The following is a 14,538-nucleotide window of genomic DNA, read 5'->3' on the forward strand; positions in this document are numbered from 1 at the left end:
TACGATTTCCGAGTTGAAAGTGTTTTTTGCATGTTTGTTTTTAAGTATTGCTGTGGTGTTTGTTGGGTGTTGGTGGCTGTCGTGACAATGAATCACCTGCTTGAATTTCACCTTTCCACCGACAGTGCTAGTTTGTGCTGTTTCTGTTTTTGTGCGTGTATTGTTGAGGTGTTGCGTAGAAGGGAGGGAGGGTCAGATTGATTTGAAGTGTTGCGATTTGTGACGCGTCGTTGCTTGTGCAGCGTTGCGTACGTGAATTGGTTTGAACGGTCATTTATTGTGATACGGTTTTTAGTTTTGTGATATTGGTCTTAATTATTGTGATATGATATGGCATCACTCAGGTGTTGTGGTATGTATGGTGAGGGTTATGTTGTGTGGTGGTGGTTTGTGCGCGTGCGTGCGGCGTGCATATGTGTGTGTATGTTTGCATGCATAAAATATTGTTTGTGTTTGGTTTGTTGACTGAAGGGTTATGCATACAAATTGTCTTTCAGTGTTTAAAGGCTTCTTTTTTACGCTGAGTTTCACATTGATACGGCCCTCGTCAGCAAGTTTAAGATGGAAAGGCACAGTATTTAAACAAATTATTAAATCATTATCAAATACCAACACCATGCGACTGAACGACACAGGAAACGAACGAATGATGAGAGTCAAAAGGCACGCCCTCAGTCGGTTCCAACACGACAGATAGCCAGGTGTGCAAATGACTGCACGTTTGTAAAGTGCTCAGAGTTTGGTCTCTGACCAAGGACGGGCCGCTATATAAGTATCCATGTCAATAAGTATCCATGTCAATAAGTATCCATGTCATTCAACCAATCAGTCAGCCAACCATCCAACCAGTCAATCAACCAATGCTCACCACAGACGTGCAGAGACAGCCAGATCGGGAGGTGAGGGAGGAGCTGAGGAAGTCGCTGACAGCGCCAGACTTGAACCGGGGGGAGCTGCGCTACACCCAGTGGGTCCGCCAGCTCATGGACCAGCTGGACTCTCTGGTGGATGACCGCCAGGCCTACAGCCAGCTGTTCGCTTCCCTGGAGATGCTGGAGGTGAGAGCGTTCGACTCACTCCACCGACCTGTTGTTACTTTGTCTTGTGAAGGACTTTGACAATGACTTTCAAGCCAGGAGGCAAGGTTGCACTGGCTCTTAAGTGCTATACAGCTTGGGGGCTTGTGGCCTTGACTTTTGTGAAGGACTCCTCCACATCCTTAATGATCTACGGCTAGCGTCTGACTCAGGAAAAATTCCCTTCTCACTCTTTTCGACTTGTCAGCCGCCTTTGATACGATAGACCATTCAGTTCTTCTTTTCCGTCTTCACTTTACATTTGGTATCAACGGTACTGCTCTCAGCTGGTTCAAATCATATCTCACCAACCGATTCCAGTCTGCCATAGTTGATGATTGTCAGCCTGAACCCGTTAAAGTCGAACACGGAGTCCCACAGGGATCTGAATAAGGCCGTGTGCTTTTCACACTGTACACTGCTCCTCTTGCTGAAATTATCAACCGACACAGTGTCAGTCATCATTCTCATGCTGATGACACTCAGCTTCATAAAAGTGATACCCCTGAAAATGTGCCCTGGCTCTTGAAAGAAACATCTGACTGCTTCCTGGACATTCAAAACTGGATGACTCTTAACAAGTTGCAATTAACGCGGACAAAACTGAAGCAATCATCATAGGAACTAAACAAAGTCTCTCTTCCATCCCAACTGACACAATCAAACTTGGCAGCACATCCATCCCTCTTTCCAGCTCAATCAGGAACCTTGGCGTTGTCCTTGACAACACACTGTATATGCAGAAATTTATCAGTCAGACCTGTCAATCCTGATATTGTCAGTTGTGGCGCATCAGTTCCATTCGGAAATGTCTGTCCACCGTCGCAACATCTGGCATTGTCGTTTCTCTCATTCTCTCTCGCCTTGACTACTGTAACTCCCAATTGTCAGGTTTACATGCTTCATCCATTCAGTCCCTTCAGCACATACAAAACTCTGCTGCCCGACTTGCCGTTGGAAAGAAAAGATGTGAGCACATCAGTCCTCTTTTGCAACATCTCCATTGGCTTCCTGTCTCACACAGAATAAAGTACAATATCAGCACTCTATGTTATACATGTATCCACAAATCTGCCCCTTTCCTATCTCTGTGGCTGCCTTCACCTGTACACCCCATCTCGCTCTCTCTCTACAATCGGCTTCGGATCCACTCTGTTTACGCATACCCAGATTCAAACACTCGATCCACTGTCGGCCGCCGTTCTTTCTCTGTCTCTGGACCTTGCTTTTGGAATGAACTTCCTCTTTCGCTTCGTCAGGTCTCCACACTCAGCTCTTTCAGGTCTGGCCTTAAAACCCACCTCTTCCTATGATAGCCTCCCTCCTCTGTCTCTTCTTTGTCTTCAGTTTCTCAAGTTTAGAGTTATGTGTGCGTGTGAATGACTGGTATAAAAAGTACTTTAATTTGTCTCTACACAAGATTCAGTGCTATTCAGGAGGCAAGACTGCAACGGCTCATAGTGCTATACAGTCTTTGGGGCTGGTTGGCATGGTCTTTTGTGAAGGATTATAACAGTGATTCTCAAAATAGGTTGTACTGGCTCTTAGTGCTATACACCAATATGTACTACTCATCGCTTGAGGCAAGGAGGTGCAGTGGTTGGCTGAGCAGTTGACGGCCTGTCAGAGACGTCTGATTACTGATTTAGCCGCGAAATTTGGCCAGCAGAGCAAATTGATAGGTCTGGTTTGTATCGGCTTGGCATGGCACAGTGTATTTAACGGAGGAGGGGCAAACTAGGCACAGCACAACACAATAGCCTATGGTACTTCTTAACTGGTACTTCTGCACCGGACGACTCCGGCATGGGACGTCAAGTGCACAGTGTGCCCATGGTGTATGTCGTCTGTGTTTGTTGTTGAGGTGTTGGAAGGAGGGGAGGGGGTAAGACTGATTTCAAATATCATTATTTGAGGTGTACACCATGTAGGTGTATGTAATCGGTGTTGAGAAGGTTTGTGTTTTGGGTTGTTTTTTTGTTTTTTTTCAGGTGTTGTGATATGGTATTAAAGTATTTGGACAATAGTGTTGAGTATTGAGATATGATGTGTACATATGTGAACATGATTTTAGGATTGTGATGTTTGTGATATGTGTGATGAGTGTTGTGTATGATGATTAGTGTGTGTGTGTGTGTGTGTGTGTGTGTGCATGAGCATAAATTAGTATTTTGATGGATGTTTGTGCAAGGTAGTGCATTTAAGTTTCGTTTTAGCGTTTATATGTTCAGTGTTTTATTTTCAACATCAGTTTTTTGTTGTTGTTGTTGTTCGTTTTTGTTTTGGGGTTGTGTTTTTTTTTTTGTTGTTGTTGTTGTTTTTTCTTGTTGTTGTTGTTTTTTTTTTTTTTTACATTGCACAGTACAAATGAGCATGTTTCACATAGAAAGGAGCAATATAGATGAGATGATGATGACGATGATGATTGTTATTATTTTTATCATCATTTTCATGATCATTATCATAATTATTATTATCATTCTTCTTCTTCTTCTTCTTCTTCTTCTTCTTATCATTATCATCATTATCAATATTATTAGTATTATTATTGTATCAATGATAGTAATGACAGCAGCAGCAGCAACAGTAGTTGTAGTAGACGTAGTTGGGGCATCGTTGTTGGTGATGTTAATGTGGTTGGTTCTTTGGGGGTTTTTTTTCCTTGTTTTTTTATGTGTTTGTTGTTCCTGTTATTTTGTTGTTGTTGCTGTTGTGGCTGCCGTTGCTCTTGTTATCGTTGTTGTTGTTGTTGTTGTTGTTGCAGAGGTACCAGAAGAGTCTGTCCCTGAACGAGAACTGCGAGTCTCGCTACGCCCTGGAGTTTCTGCAGGCCGAAGTCAGGGGAAAGGAAGCCGTTCAGGCCTTCCTTCCAAAGGATGAGGACCTTGTCCGGCATTTCCACAGTAAACATGCTGCCTGTCTCTCTGTCTGTCTCTCTGTCCGTCTCTCTGTCTGTCTCTCTGTCCGTCTGCCTGGCATTTCCACAGTAAACATGCTGCCTGTCTCTCTGTCCGTCTCTCTGTCTGTCTCTCTGTCCGTCTGCCTGGCATTTCCACAGTAAACATGCTGCCTGTCTCTCTGTCCGTCTCTCTGTCTGTCTCTCTGTCCGTCTGCCTGGCATTTCCACAGTAAACATGCTGCCTGTCTCTCTGTCCGTCTCTCTGTCTGTCTCTCTGTCCGTCTGCCTGGCATTTCCACAGTAAACATGCTGCCTGTCTCTCTGTCCGTCTCTCTGTCTGTCTCTCTGTCCGTCTGCCTGGCATTTCCACAGTAAACATGCTGCCTGTCTCTCTGTCTGTCTCGCTGTCTATCTTTCTGTCCGTCTGCCTGGCATTTCCACAGTAAACATGCTGCCTGTCTCTCTGTCTGTCTCGCTGTCTGTCTCTCTGTCCGTCTGCCTGGCATTTCCACAGTAAACATGCTGCCTGTCTCTCTGTCTGTCTCGCTGTCTATCTTTCTGTCTGTCTCTCTGTCCGTCTCTCTGTCCGTCTGCCTGGCATTTCCACAGTAAACATGCTGCCTGTCTCTCTGTCTGTCTCGCTGTCTATCTTTCTGTCTGTCTCTCTGTCCGTCTCTCTGTCCGTCTCTCTGTCCGTCTGCCTGGCATTTCCACAGTAAACATGCTGTCTGTCTATCTGTCTATCTCTCAGTCTATCTTTCTGTCCGTCTCTCTGTCCGTATGCCTGGCATTTCCACAGTAAACATGCTGCCTGTCTGTCTCTCTGTCTATCTTTCTGTCTGTCTCTCTGTCCGTCTGCCTGGCATTTCCACAGTAAACATGCTGTCTGTCTATCTGTCTGTCTCTCTGTCTATCTTTCTGTCTGTCTCTCTGTCCGTCTCTCTGTCCGTCTGCCTGGCATTTCCACAGTAAACATGCTGTCTGTCTATCTGTCTGTCTGTCTGTCTATCCGTCTGTCTGTCTCTCTGTCTGTCTGCCTGCCACTTCCACAGTAAACATGCTGTCTGTCTGTCTGTCTGTCTGTCTGTCTGTCTGTCTGTCTGTCTGCCTGGCACTTCCACAGTTAACATGCTGTCTGTCTGTCTGTCTGTCTGTCTGTCTGTCTGCCTGTCTGCCTGGCACTTCCACAGTTAACATGCTGTCTGTCTGTCTGTCTGTCTATCTGTCTGTCTGCCTGTCTGCCTGGCACTTCCACAGTTAACATGCTGTCTGTCTGTCTGTCTGTCTATCTGTCTGTCTGCCTGGCACTTCCACAGTTAACATGCTGTCTGTCTGTCTGTCTGTCTATCTGTCTGTCTGCCTGTCTGCCTGGCACTTCCACAGTTAACATGCTGTCTGTCTGTCTGTCTGTCTCTCTGTCTGTCTGCCTGCCACTTCCACAGTAAACATGCTGTCTGTCTGTCTGTCTGTCTATCTGTCTGTCTGCCTGTCTGCCTGGCGTTTCCACAGTTAACATGCTGTCTGTCTCTGTCTATCCGTGTGTCTGCCTCTCTGTCTGTCAGTCTATCCGTCTGTCTGTCTCTCTGTCTGTCTGCCTGCCACTTCCACAGTTAACATGCTGTCTGTCTCTCTGTCTGTTTGTCCGTCTGTCTGTCTGTCTGTCTCTGTTTCTTCGTCCGTCTGTCTGTCTGTCTGTCTCTCTGTCTGTTTGTCCGTCTGTCTGTCTGTCTGTCTGTCTGTTTCTTCGTCCGTCTGTCTGTCTGTCTGTCTGCCTGGCACTTCCACAGTTAGCATGCTGTCTGTCTGTCTGTCTGTCTGTTTGTTCGTCCGTCTGTCTGTCTGTCCGGCACTTCCAGAGTAAACATGCTGTCTGTCTGTCTGTCTGTCTGTCCGGCACTTCCAGAGTAAACACGCTGCCAGTCTGTCTGTCTGTCTGTACGTCACTGTCACAGTAAACATGTAGGCATAGTCAGTCTGTCTGTGTGTCCGTCTTTCTGTCCTCTATGTGTGTGTGTGTGTGTGTGTGTGTTTAGGTGAACAAGCATGTGGAAGAAGGCTACTGACATGTTGACATGGCCAGTCTGTGTGAGTGTGTGTATGTGTGTGTCTGTGTATGTCTGTGCGCGCGTATGTGTGTGTGCGTCTGTGTATGTGTGTGTATGTGTATGTGTGTGTGTGTGTGTCCCACTCAACAAAGTGTTTAGACTTGTGCCTACTTGTATAGTATCAATATATCTGTATCTGTATATGTCTCTCTCTCTCTCTAGATATATATATATATGATATGTGTGTGTGTGTGTTCATTTATTTATTCATTCTTGTAACATAGAAGAGGGTGGTGATGTTTTGGGAGAGAGAGAGAGGGTGGGGGTGGGGGGTGGAGGTGGGGGGTTAGAGACAGAAAGAGACTGAGACAGAGCAGTTGAACTCACAGGCGAATCATGAATAGGGCGAACCGAGATCCTCCGGGTCAGTGATGGGCGAACCGAGATCCTCCAGGTCAGTGATGGGCGAACCGAGATCCTCCGGGTCAGTGATGGGCGAACCGAGATCCTCCGGGTCAGTGATGGGCGAACCGAGATCCTCTGGGTCAGTGATGGGCGAACCGAGATCCTCCAGGACAGTGATGGGCGAACCGAGATCCTCCAGGTCAGTGATGGGCGAACCGAGATCCTCCGGGTCAGTGATGGGCGAACCGAGATCCTCTGGGTCAGTGATGGGCGAACCGAGATCCTCTGGGTCAGTGATGGGCGAACCGAGATCCTCTGGTTCAGTGATGGGCGAACCGAGATCCTCCGGGTCAGTGATGGGCGAACCGAGATCCTCTGGGTCAGTCATTGGCGAAATGAGATCCTCTGGTTCAGTGATGGGCGAAATGAGATCCTCTGGTTCAGTGATGGGCGAACCGAGATCCTCTGGGTCAGTGATGGGCGAACCGAGATCCTCTGGGTCAGTGATGGGCGAACCGAGATCCTCCAGGTCAGTGATGGGCGCACCGAGATCCTCGGGGTCAGTGATGGGCGAACCGGGATCCTCCGGGTCAGTGATGGGCGAACCGAGATCCTCTGGGTCAGTGATGGGCGAAACGGGAAGAGGCGACACGGGAAGAGGCGAGGCGACACGGGAAGAGGCGACACGGGAAGAGGAATAGGAATACAAGCTGCCTCTTCCGTGTTGCAGGTCACGAGCAAAAACTGGAGGTGGCCTGCATGGACGGGGAGGACTTCAATCCCAGGCTGCAGACGCTGGAGGACATTCTGCTGAGACTGAAGGAGAAGAACCCGGTGGGTATGGGTAGGTGGGGTGGGATGGACACGGGTGGCTTGGTGGGGTAGGTGGGGTGGGATGGACAGGGGTGAGTGGGTGGGGTAGATGGGGTGGGATGGACACGGGTGGCTTGGTGGGTGGGTGGGGTGGGATGGACACGGGTGGCTTGGTGGGGTAGGTGGGGTGGGATGGACTGGGGTGGGCGGGATGGACAGGGGTGGCTTGGTGGGGTAGGTGGGGTGGGATAGACAGAGGTGGCTTGGTGGGGTGGGATGGACTGGGGTGGGTGGGATGGACAGGGGTGGCTTAGTGGGTTGGTGGGGAGGGATGGACACGGGTGGCTTGGTGGGTGGGTGGGGAGGGATGGACACGGGTGGCTTGGTGGGGTAGGTGGGGTGGGATGGACTGGGGTGGGTGGGATGGACAGGGGTGGCTTAGTGGGTGGGTGGGGTGGGGTGGACACGGGTGGCTTGGTGGGTGGGTGGGTTGGGGTGGACACGGGTGGCTTGGTGGGGTAGGTGGGGTGGGATGGACTGGGGTGGGTGGGATGGACAGGGGTGGCTTAGTGGGTGGGTGGGGTGGGGTGGACACGGGTGGCTTGGTGGGTGGGTGGGTTGGGGTGGACACGAGTGGCTTGGTGGGTGGGTGGGGAGGGATGGACACGAGTGGCTTGGTGGGTGGGGTGGGGTGGACACGGGTGGCTTGGTGGGGTATGTTGGGTGGGATGGACAGGGGTGGCTTGGTGGGGTAGGTGGGGTGGGGTGAACAGGGGTGGCTGGGTGGGTAGGTGGGGTGGGATGGACAGGAGTGGCTGGGTGGGTATGTTGGGTGGGATGGACAGGGGTGGCTTGGTGGGTGGGTGGGGTGGGATGGACAGGGGTGGCTGGGTGGGGTAGGTGGGGTGGGGTGAACAGGGGTGGCTGGGTGGGTATGTTGGGTGGGGTGGACAGGGGTGGCTTGGTGGGTGGGTGGGGTGGGGTGGACACGGGTGGCTTGGTGGGGTATGTTGGGTGGGATGGACAGGGGTGGCTTGGTGGGGTAGGTGGGGTGGGATGGACAGGAGTGGCTGGGTGGGTAGGTGGGGTGGACAGGAGTGGCTGGGTGGGTAGGTGGGGTGGGATGGACAGGGGTGGCTGGGTGGGTAGGTCGGGTGAGATGGACACGGGTGGGCAGGGGTGGCTATGTGGGTAGATGGGGTAGGATGGACAGGGATGACTGGGTGGGTAGGCAGGCAGGGGTGGTTTGGTGGGGTATGTGGGGTGGGATAGACAGGGGTGGCTTGGTGGGGTATGTGGGGTGGGATAGACAGGGGTGGCTTGGTGGGGTATGTGGGGTGGGATAGACAGAGGTGGCTTGGTGGGGTATGTGGGGTGGGATAGACAGAGGTGGCTTGGTGGGGTAGGTGGGGTGGGATAGACAGGGGTGGCTTGGTGGGGTATGTGGGGTGGGATAGACAGGGGTGGCTTGATGGGGTATGTGGGGTGGGATAGTCAGGGGTGGCTTGATGGGGTATGTGGGGTGGGATAGACAGGGGTGGCTTGGTGGGGTAGGTGGGGTGGGATAGACAGGGGTGGCTTGGTGGGGTATGTGGGGTGGGATAGACAGGGGTGGCTTGGTGGGGTAGGTGGGGTGGGACAGACAGGGGTGGCTTGGTGGGGTAGGTGGGATGGGATAGACAGGGGTGGCTTGGTGGGGTAGGTGGGATGGGATAGACAGGGGTGGCTTGGTGGGGTATGTGGGGTGGGACAGACAGAGGTGGCTTGGTGGGGTAGGTGGGGTGAGACAGACAGGGGTGGCTTGGTGGGGTAGGTGGGGTGGGATAGACAGGGGTGGCTTGGTGGGGTAGATGGGGTGAGACAGACAGGGGTGGCTTGGTGGGGTAGATGGGGTGGGACAGACAGGGGTGGCTTGGTGGGGTATGTGGGGTGAGACAGACAGGGGTGGCTTGGTGGGGTATGTGGGGTGAGACAGACAGGGGTGGCTTGGTGGGGTATGTGGGGTGAGACAGACAGAGGTGGCTTGGTGGGGTATGTGGGGTGAGACAGACAGGAGTGGCTTTGTGGGGTGTGTGGGGTGGGATAGTCAGGGGTGGCTTGGTGGGGTATGTGGGGTGAGACAGACAGGGGTGGCTTGGTGGGGTATGTGGGGTGAGACAGACAGAGGTGGCTTGGTGGGGTAGATGGGGTGAGACAGACAGGGGTGGCTTGGTGGGGTAGATGGGGTGAGACAGACAGGGGTGGCTTGGTGGGGTAGATGGGGTGAGACAGACAGAGGTGGCTTGGTGGGGTAGATGGGGTGAGACAGACAGGGGTGGCTTGGTGGGGTATGTTGGGTGAGACAGACAGAGGTGGCTTGGTGGGGTAGGCGGGGTGGGATAGACAGGGGTGGCTTGGTGGGGTAGATGGGGTGAGACAGACAGGGGTGGCTTGGTGGGGTAGATGGGGTGAGACAGACAGGAGTGGCTTGGTGGGGTAGATGGGGTGGGATAGACAGGAGTGGCTTGGTGGGGTATGTGGGGTGGGATAGACAGTGTTGGCTTGGTGGGGTATGTGGGGTGGGACAGACAGAGGTGGCTTGGTGGGGTATGTGGGGTGGGATAGACAGAGGTGGCTTGGTGGGGTATGTGGGGTGAGATAGACAGGTGTGGCTTGGTGGGGTATGTGGGGTGGGATAGACAGGTGTGGCTTGGTGGGGTGTGTGGGGTGGGACAGACAGAGGTGGCTTGGTGGGGTAGGTGGGGTGGGATAGACAGGGGTGGCTTGGTGGAGAGGGGCAGGCAGGAAAGGGTGGGGGTGGGGTGGAAGGGAAACATGTTATTGTAATCAGACAGGGATTTTAGTTGTTGTTGGAGGGGGCGGGAGGAGGGGGGGGGAGGAAGGGAAACATTTTATTGTAATCAGACAGGGATTTTAATTGTTGTTGTTGGAGGGGGCGGGAGGAGGGGGGGGTGAGAGAAGTAATTGCAGTTTGTTGAATGTCGGATAGTGTACAACATTTTCTTCAGAATTTGCCTTGAAAACCACTGGTGGTTTACTGGTATTTCTCAAGCAAGCTCAACCTGTTGGCAGTGAGTGTTTTGTGGAGTTTTTGTGATCGTTTTTGTTGGGGTTTTTTTGTTGTTGTTTGTTTGTTTTTAACCCTGTCCAGCACACTGATGACGTCATCAGTGAACCAAACCAACAAGCAGCACATTGGACCTTTTGAAGATCTGTTGACATCAGTGAAGAAAAAGAAAGGTGGGCTGCCATGGCCACTTGACAAGGTCCAATGGCCTCGCTAGAACGGCCCTCCAAAGAACTGCTGAGGGAGGGAGATGGGTGGGAAGACAGAAAACAAAACAACAAAAAACAATGGACTGACAACATTGCACAGTTTCAGTTTCAGTAGCTCAAGGAGGCGTCACTGCGTTCGGACAAATCCATATACGCTGCACCACATCTTGCCAAGCAGGTGCCTGACCAGCAGCGTAACCCAACGCGCTTAGTCAGGCCTTGAGAAAAAGAAAAAAAAAGAATTGCACAATGGACAGGAGAACCATTTTGCTGAGACTTAGGCTATGACACGCAGTCGACAGACCTGGAGGAATCTGCTGAACTATTCTTCTGTCTGGCACCTCATTGGCTTTTCGCGGAGTTGAGGGAGGAGGAGGAGGAGGTCGCAGGAGGAGGAGATCGTGATGAATAATGAAGCAATGCATTCTTTTTTCTTTTTTTTTTTCAGGAGGAGTGTGCGTGCATGGTGTTTGTGAAGACCATTGACCTGACCCTGGCCATTCAGCGCTGGATCCAGGACCACCCTGACCTCAGGTCCTTCAACCCGGGCCGGATGTACGGCAGCAGAAGAGGGGTTGGTGAGTGCTGGCTGTGTGTTTTCTCTTCGTGGGCATACAGTGTGTCAGTATGTCCATGGTTCCCCTTTTTTTCGTTTTACTGTTTTTTTGTGTGTTTTTTTGTTTTGTTTTGTTTGTTTGTTTGTTGTTGTTGCTGTTTGTTGTTGTTGTTTTGTTGTTTTCTTTGGGGGGGGTGTTTTTTGTTGGGGTTTTTTTTGTTGTTTTTTTTTTTGGGGGGGGGGGGTTGTTATCCTTGGGTTTCATCTCCCATGTTCAGTCATGTCTACGAATGGGCTTTTACAGCTTACCGGAATAGTAAAACAAAACAAGAACAGGAAAGAAATCACTGTAATATAGTATACTCTGAAATCTACATGCCCCCCACATCAAGACATGTTCAAACCACAACACCTAAAAATAAATTATCGAGTTCTTCCAAGGGTATCACAATTTCCGTTCTTCCCCTGGTGCACATCGCGTACAAGAACTAATCTCTTAGCTGTACGTTTCTTTGCCGTACTGAGTGAATGCCCGTGTGTGGTACAGTCTGGTACGTTATTTGTACGTTGTATGGCTTTGTAATGTGTTGGAAGTTCCATCGCAGCTGTCTTCAGAATGAGAGAAGCTGTGTGAACTGTGAATAACATGTCTGTGCCAGAGCGGGTGAAGTCTGGCCTGTCCTCAGAACTGTTTCAGATTCAGATTCTCAGGCAGGCGTCACTGCGTTCGGACAGATTCATATACGCTACACCTCCACATCAGCTAGGCAGATGCCTGACAGCAGCATAACCCAACGCGCTTATTGAGGCCTTGAATACATGCTTATGTATTTGTGTACTTATCAGAGTGGATTTCTTCTACATAATTTGGCCAGAGGACAACACACAGAGGAAAATAATGATACAATACAATACAATACAATACAATACAATACAATACAATACAATACAATACACTCTTGTTGCCTTGGGTTCTTTTCAGTGTGCCAAGTGCTTGCTGTACACGGGACCTCGGTTTATTCGTCTCATCCGAATGATAAGACGCTGGTTTTGATTTTTCAGTCATACTTGGGATTTCGTGTATTTACTTATTGTCTGTTCATCCAAGATGATACTAGTCATACTTGTGAGAAAGGGCGAGAGCGGGACTCCATCCCAGACCCTCGCGGGCTCTGTATCGGCAGACGGGCATCTTACCCATCCTGCCACCTTCCTCCTCAGACCTGTCCTCAGCAATACTGACCACAGCCACTTGGTCCTGACTGACCACTAACCCACGCTGCTTCTTTCTGGGACCTTTATCAAACCCTGTACATGAAGTGTATGTGCAGTACAGTGGTGCACTGGCCCAACGTTCAGTTTGTATCACAGATTGACATAAGCTTACAGCTGGGCCAACAGCAAAGTGAGAATTGTTTGATTAGTGGTTTTTCCACTGCAGTGGGAAGTCATTTACAACTTAGTCTTTTGCGAAGGACTATGATTCTCAGACTGGAAGCCAACATTTCACTGGCTCTTAGTGCTGCAGCCATGGGGGCTAGCTGGCATTTGGAGACCATCCCAGACCCGACTGTCCTAAAATCCTCTTGGCCGAGAGAGTGGGGATGTAACTTGGGAAAGACACTCTCCACTAAAATCAAATTCTAGCCCAGATAGTCGGGACAGCAGTTGCCTCCTCTGCTGTTCTGATGGTCATAGTCGGACACAACTATCACACAGTGGTATACATAAATTAACCCCCGCGCCCGGCCCCCAACCCCTTAAAAAAGCAGCACTAATACATACACAACCTACCCCTTAACAGATCGATTTCGTTTTGAAAACCGGCTGCCTCGTGATGCACCAGTCTGGAACAAGATCGATTCTGTCTCTCAGACTTCGATCCGATTCGCAGACCAGTTTTAAGTTTAAATGTCAGATTGTTATCTAAGTCATTACGGACTAAGTATTGTCAAGAGTATTTGTTTCAGTGATATGACAGTTATGCTTCTTTTTTTCTTTTTCTGAATTAAAAAAAAAAAATTTAGTGTGATTCGATGTAGCCTTACCTGCACGTACATGTGTCATCACAGGTCAGTGGGAACGTTGATGGTTTTTTTTAGACTACTTTACATTGATTATCTGACATTTCTCTTGTGAAATCAACGACTTTTTCGCGAAATCCATTGAATAATTTTCTTTGATATTTTTTCGTACTTGAATATCTATTAAAAATGTTCATTTTTTGTTTCCACTCTCCTTCTTCCAAGTTTCCCCCAAGTCACCATTCAACCCCCTATCCACCCCCCACCCCCCCTCTCCTGCCTGAACTATAACATTCAAATGTGAAAATTGATACATTAGCATGTCTGCGAAACCACCTGTATGTGTGACGGGACATTAAAAACAAAATTCCACCCCACTCCTCTCCACTCCACCCCTTCCAGCCCGTGTTTGGCCAGCTGTGGACACACCAACACGACCATCACACCTTGCATGCGCCCACCTCCCAAAACAAGAGGAAGGCTGCCCCTACACTGTGGCGTCACCAGCGATCATACTCCACCAGCTTGAAGACACCGGTGAACTACGGAGTCGCGGCTGCAGGGGAAAAAACATGCAAACACATTGTTACAGACCTGCTGACATGGGGGGCTGCCATGAGGACACTCACTAGAGATGACTCTTTCTGACGGGCACAATAGCCGAGTGGTTAAAGCGTTGGACTTTCAGTCCCGGGTTCGAATCTCGGTAACGGCGCCTGGTGGGTAAAGGGTGGAGATTTTTCCGATCCCCCAGGTCAACATATGTGCAGACCTACAAGTGCCTGAACCCCCTTCGTGTGTATACGGAAGCAGAAGATCAAAAACGCACGTTAAAGATCCTGTAATCCATGTCAGCGTTCGGTAGGTTATGGAAACAAAAACATACTCAGCATGGATCCGAAGACGGAGTATGGCTGCCTACATGGCGGGGTGAAAACGGTCACACACGTAAAAGCCCACTCGTGTACATACATGTGAACGTGGGAGTTGCAGCCCACGAGCAAAGAAGAAGAAGACTCTTTCTCTTTCTCTTCAGGGATGACCACGTCAGAGATCTCCGACGTTCTGGACAAGTTCAACAAAGGAGACCACAAGGTTCTCGTGTGCACGTCAGTGGCGGAAGAGGGGCTTGATATTCAGGCCTGCAGTGTCGTCATCCGCTACGACTACCGGGCCAATGTCATTGCCATGATTCAGACACGAGGTGGGCAAGGGTTTGGGGGTGTGTGGAAGTGGGAGGGGAGAGATGGGGGGGGGGGGGGGGGGGGGGCGAGGGGGGCTTATTGTGGTGGTGGCGGCGGTAGTGGTGGTGGTGGTGTTTGTGTGTGTGTGTGTGTGTGTGTGTGTGTGTGTGTGCCTGTTGTCTCTTCCAGTATTATTGGAGTTTAGATGGTTGAGATGAAGTGCGTGCGTGCGTGCGTGTGTGTGTGTGTGTTATGTGTGT

The 14,538-nt window shown here is 50.4% G+C and overlaps 1 protein-coding gene across 2 annotated transcripts in view; it reads left to right on the forward strand.

Moving 5' to 3' along the window:
* Window positions 1-14,538, forward strand: part of LOC143286997 (ATP-dependent RNA helicase DHX58-like) — a 49,956-nt gene that overhangs the window by 30,828 nt on the left and 4,590 nt on the right. For both annotated transcript variants that reach the window (XM_076594997.1, XM_076594998.1), the window contains exons 14-18: window positions 874-1,058; window positions 3,841-3,979; window positions 7,156-7,259; window positions 10,963-11,092; window positions 14,131-14,298. In XM_076594997.1, coding sequence (XP_076451112.1) covers window positions 874-1,058; window positions 3,841-3,979; window positions 7,156-7,259; window positions 10,963-11,092; window positions 14,131-14,298 — 726 coding nt within the window. The remainder of the gene's footprint in view (window positions 1-873; window positions 1,059-3,840; window positions 3,980-7,155; window positions 7,260-10,962; window positions 11,093-14,130; window positions 14,299-14,538) is intronic.

Source organism: Babylonia areolata, chromosome 10 (assembly GCF_041734735.1).
Source record: "Babylonia areolata isolate BAREFJ2019XMU chromosome 10, ASM4173473v1, whole genome shotgun sequence".
Lineage (NCBI taxonomy): Eukaryota > Metazoa > Mollusca > Gastropoda > Neogastropoda > Buccinidae > Babylonia > Babylonia areolata.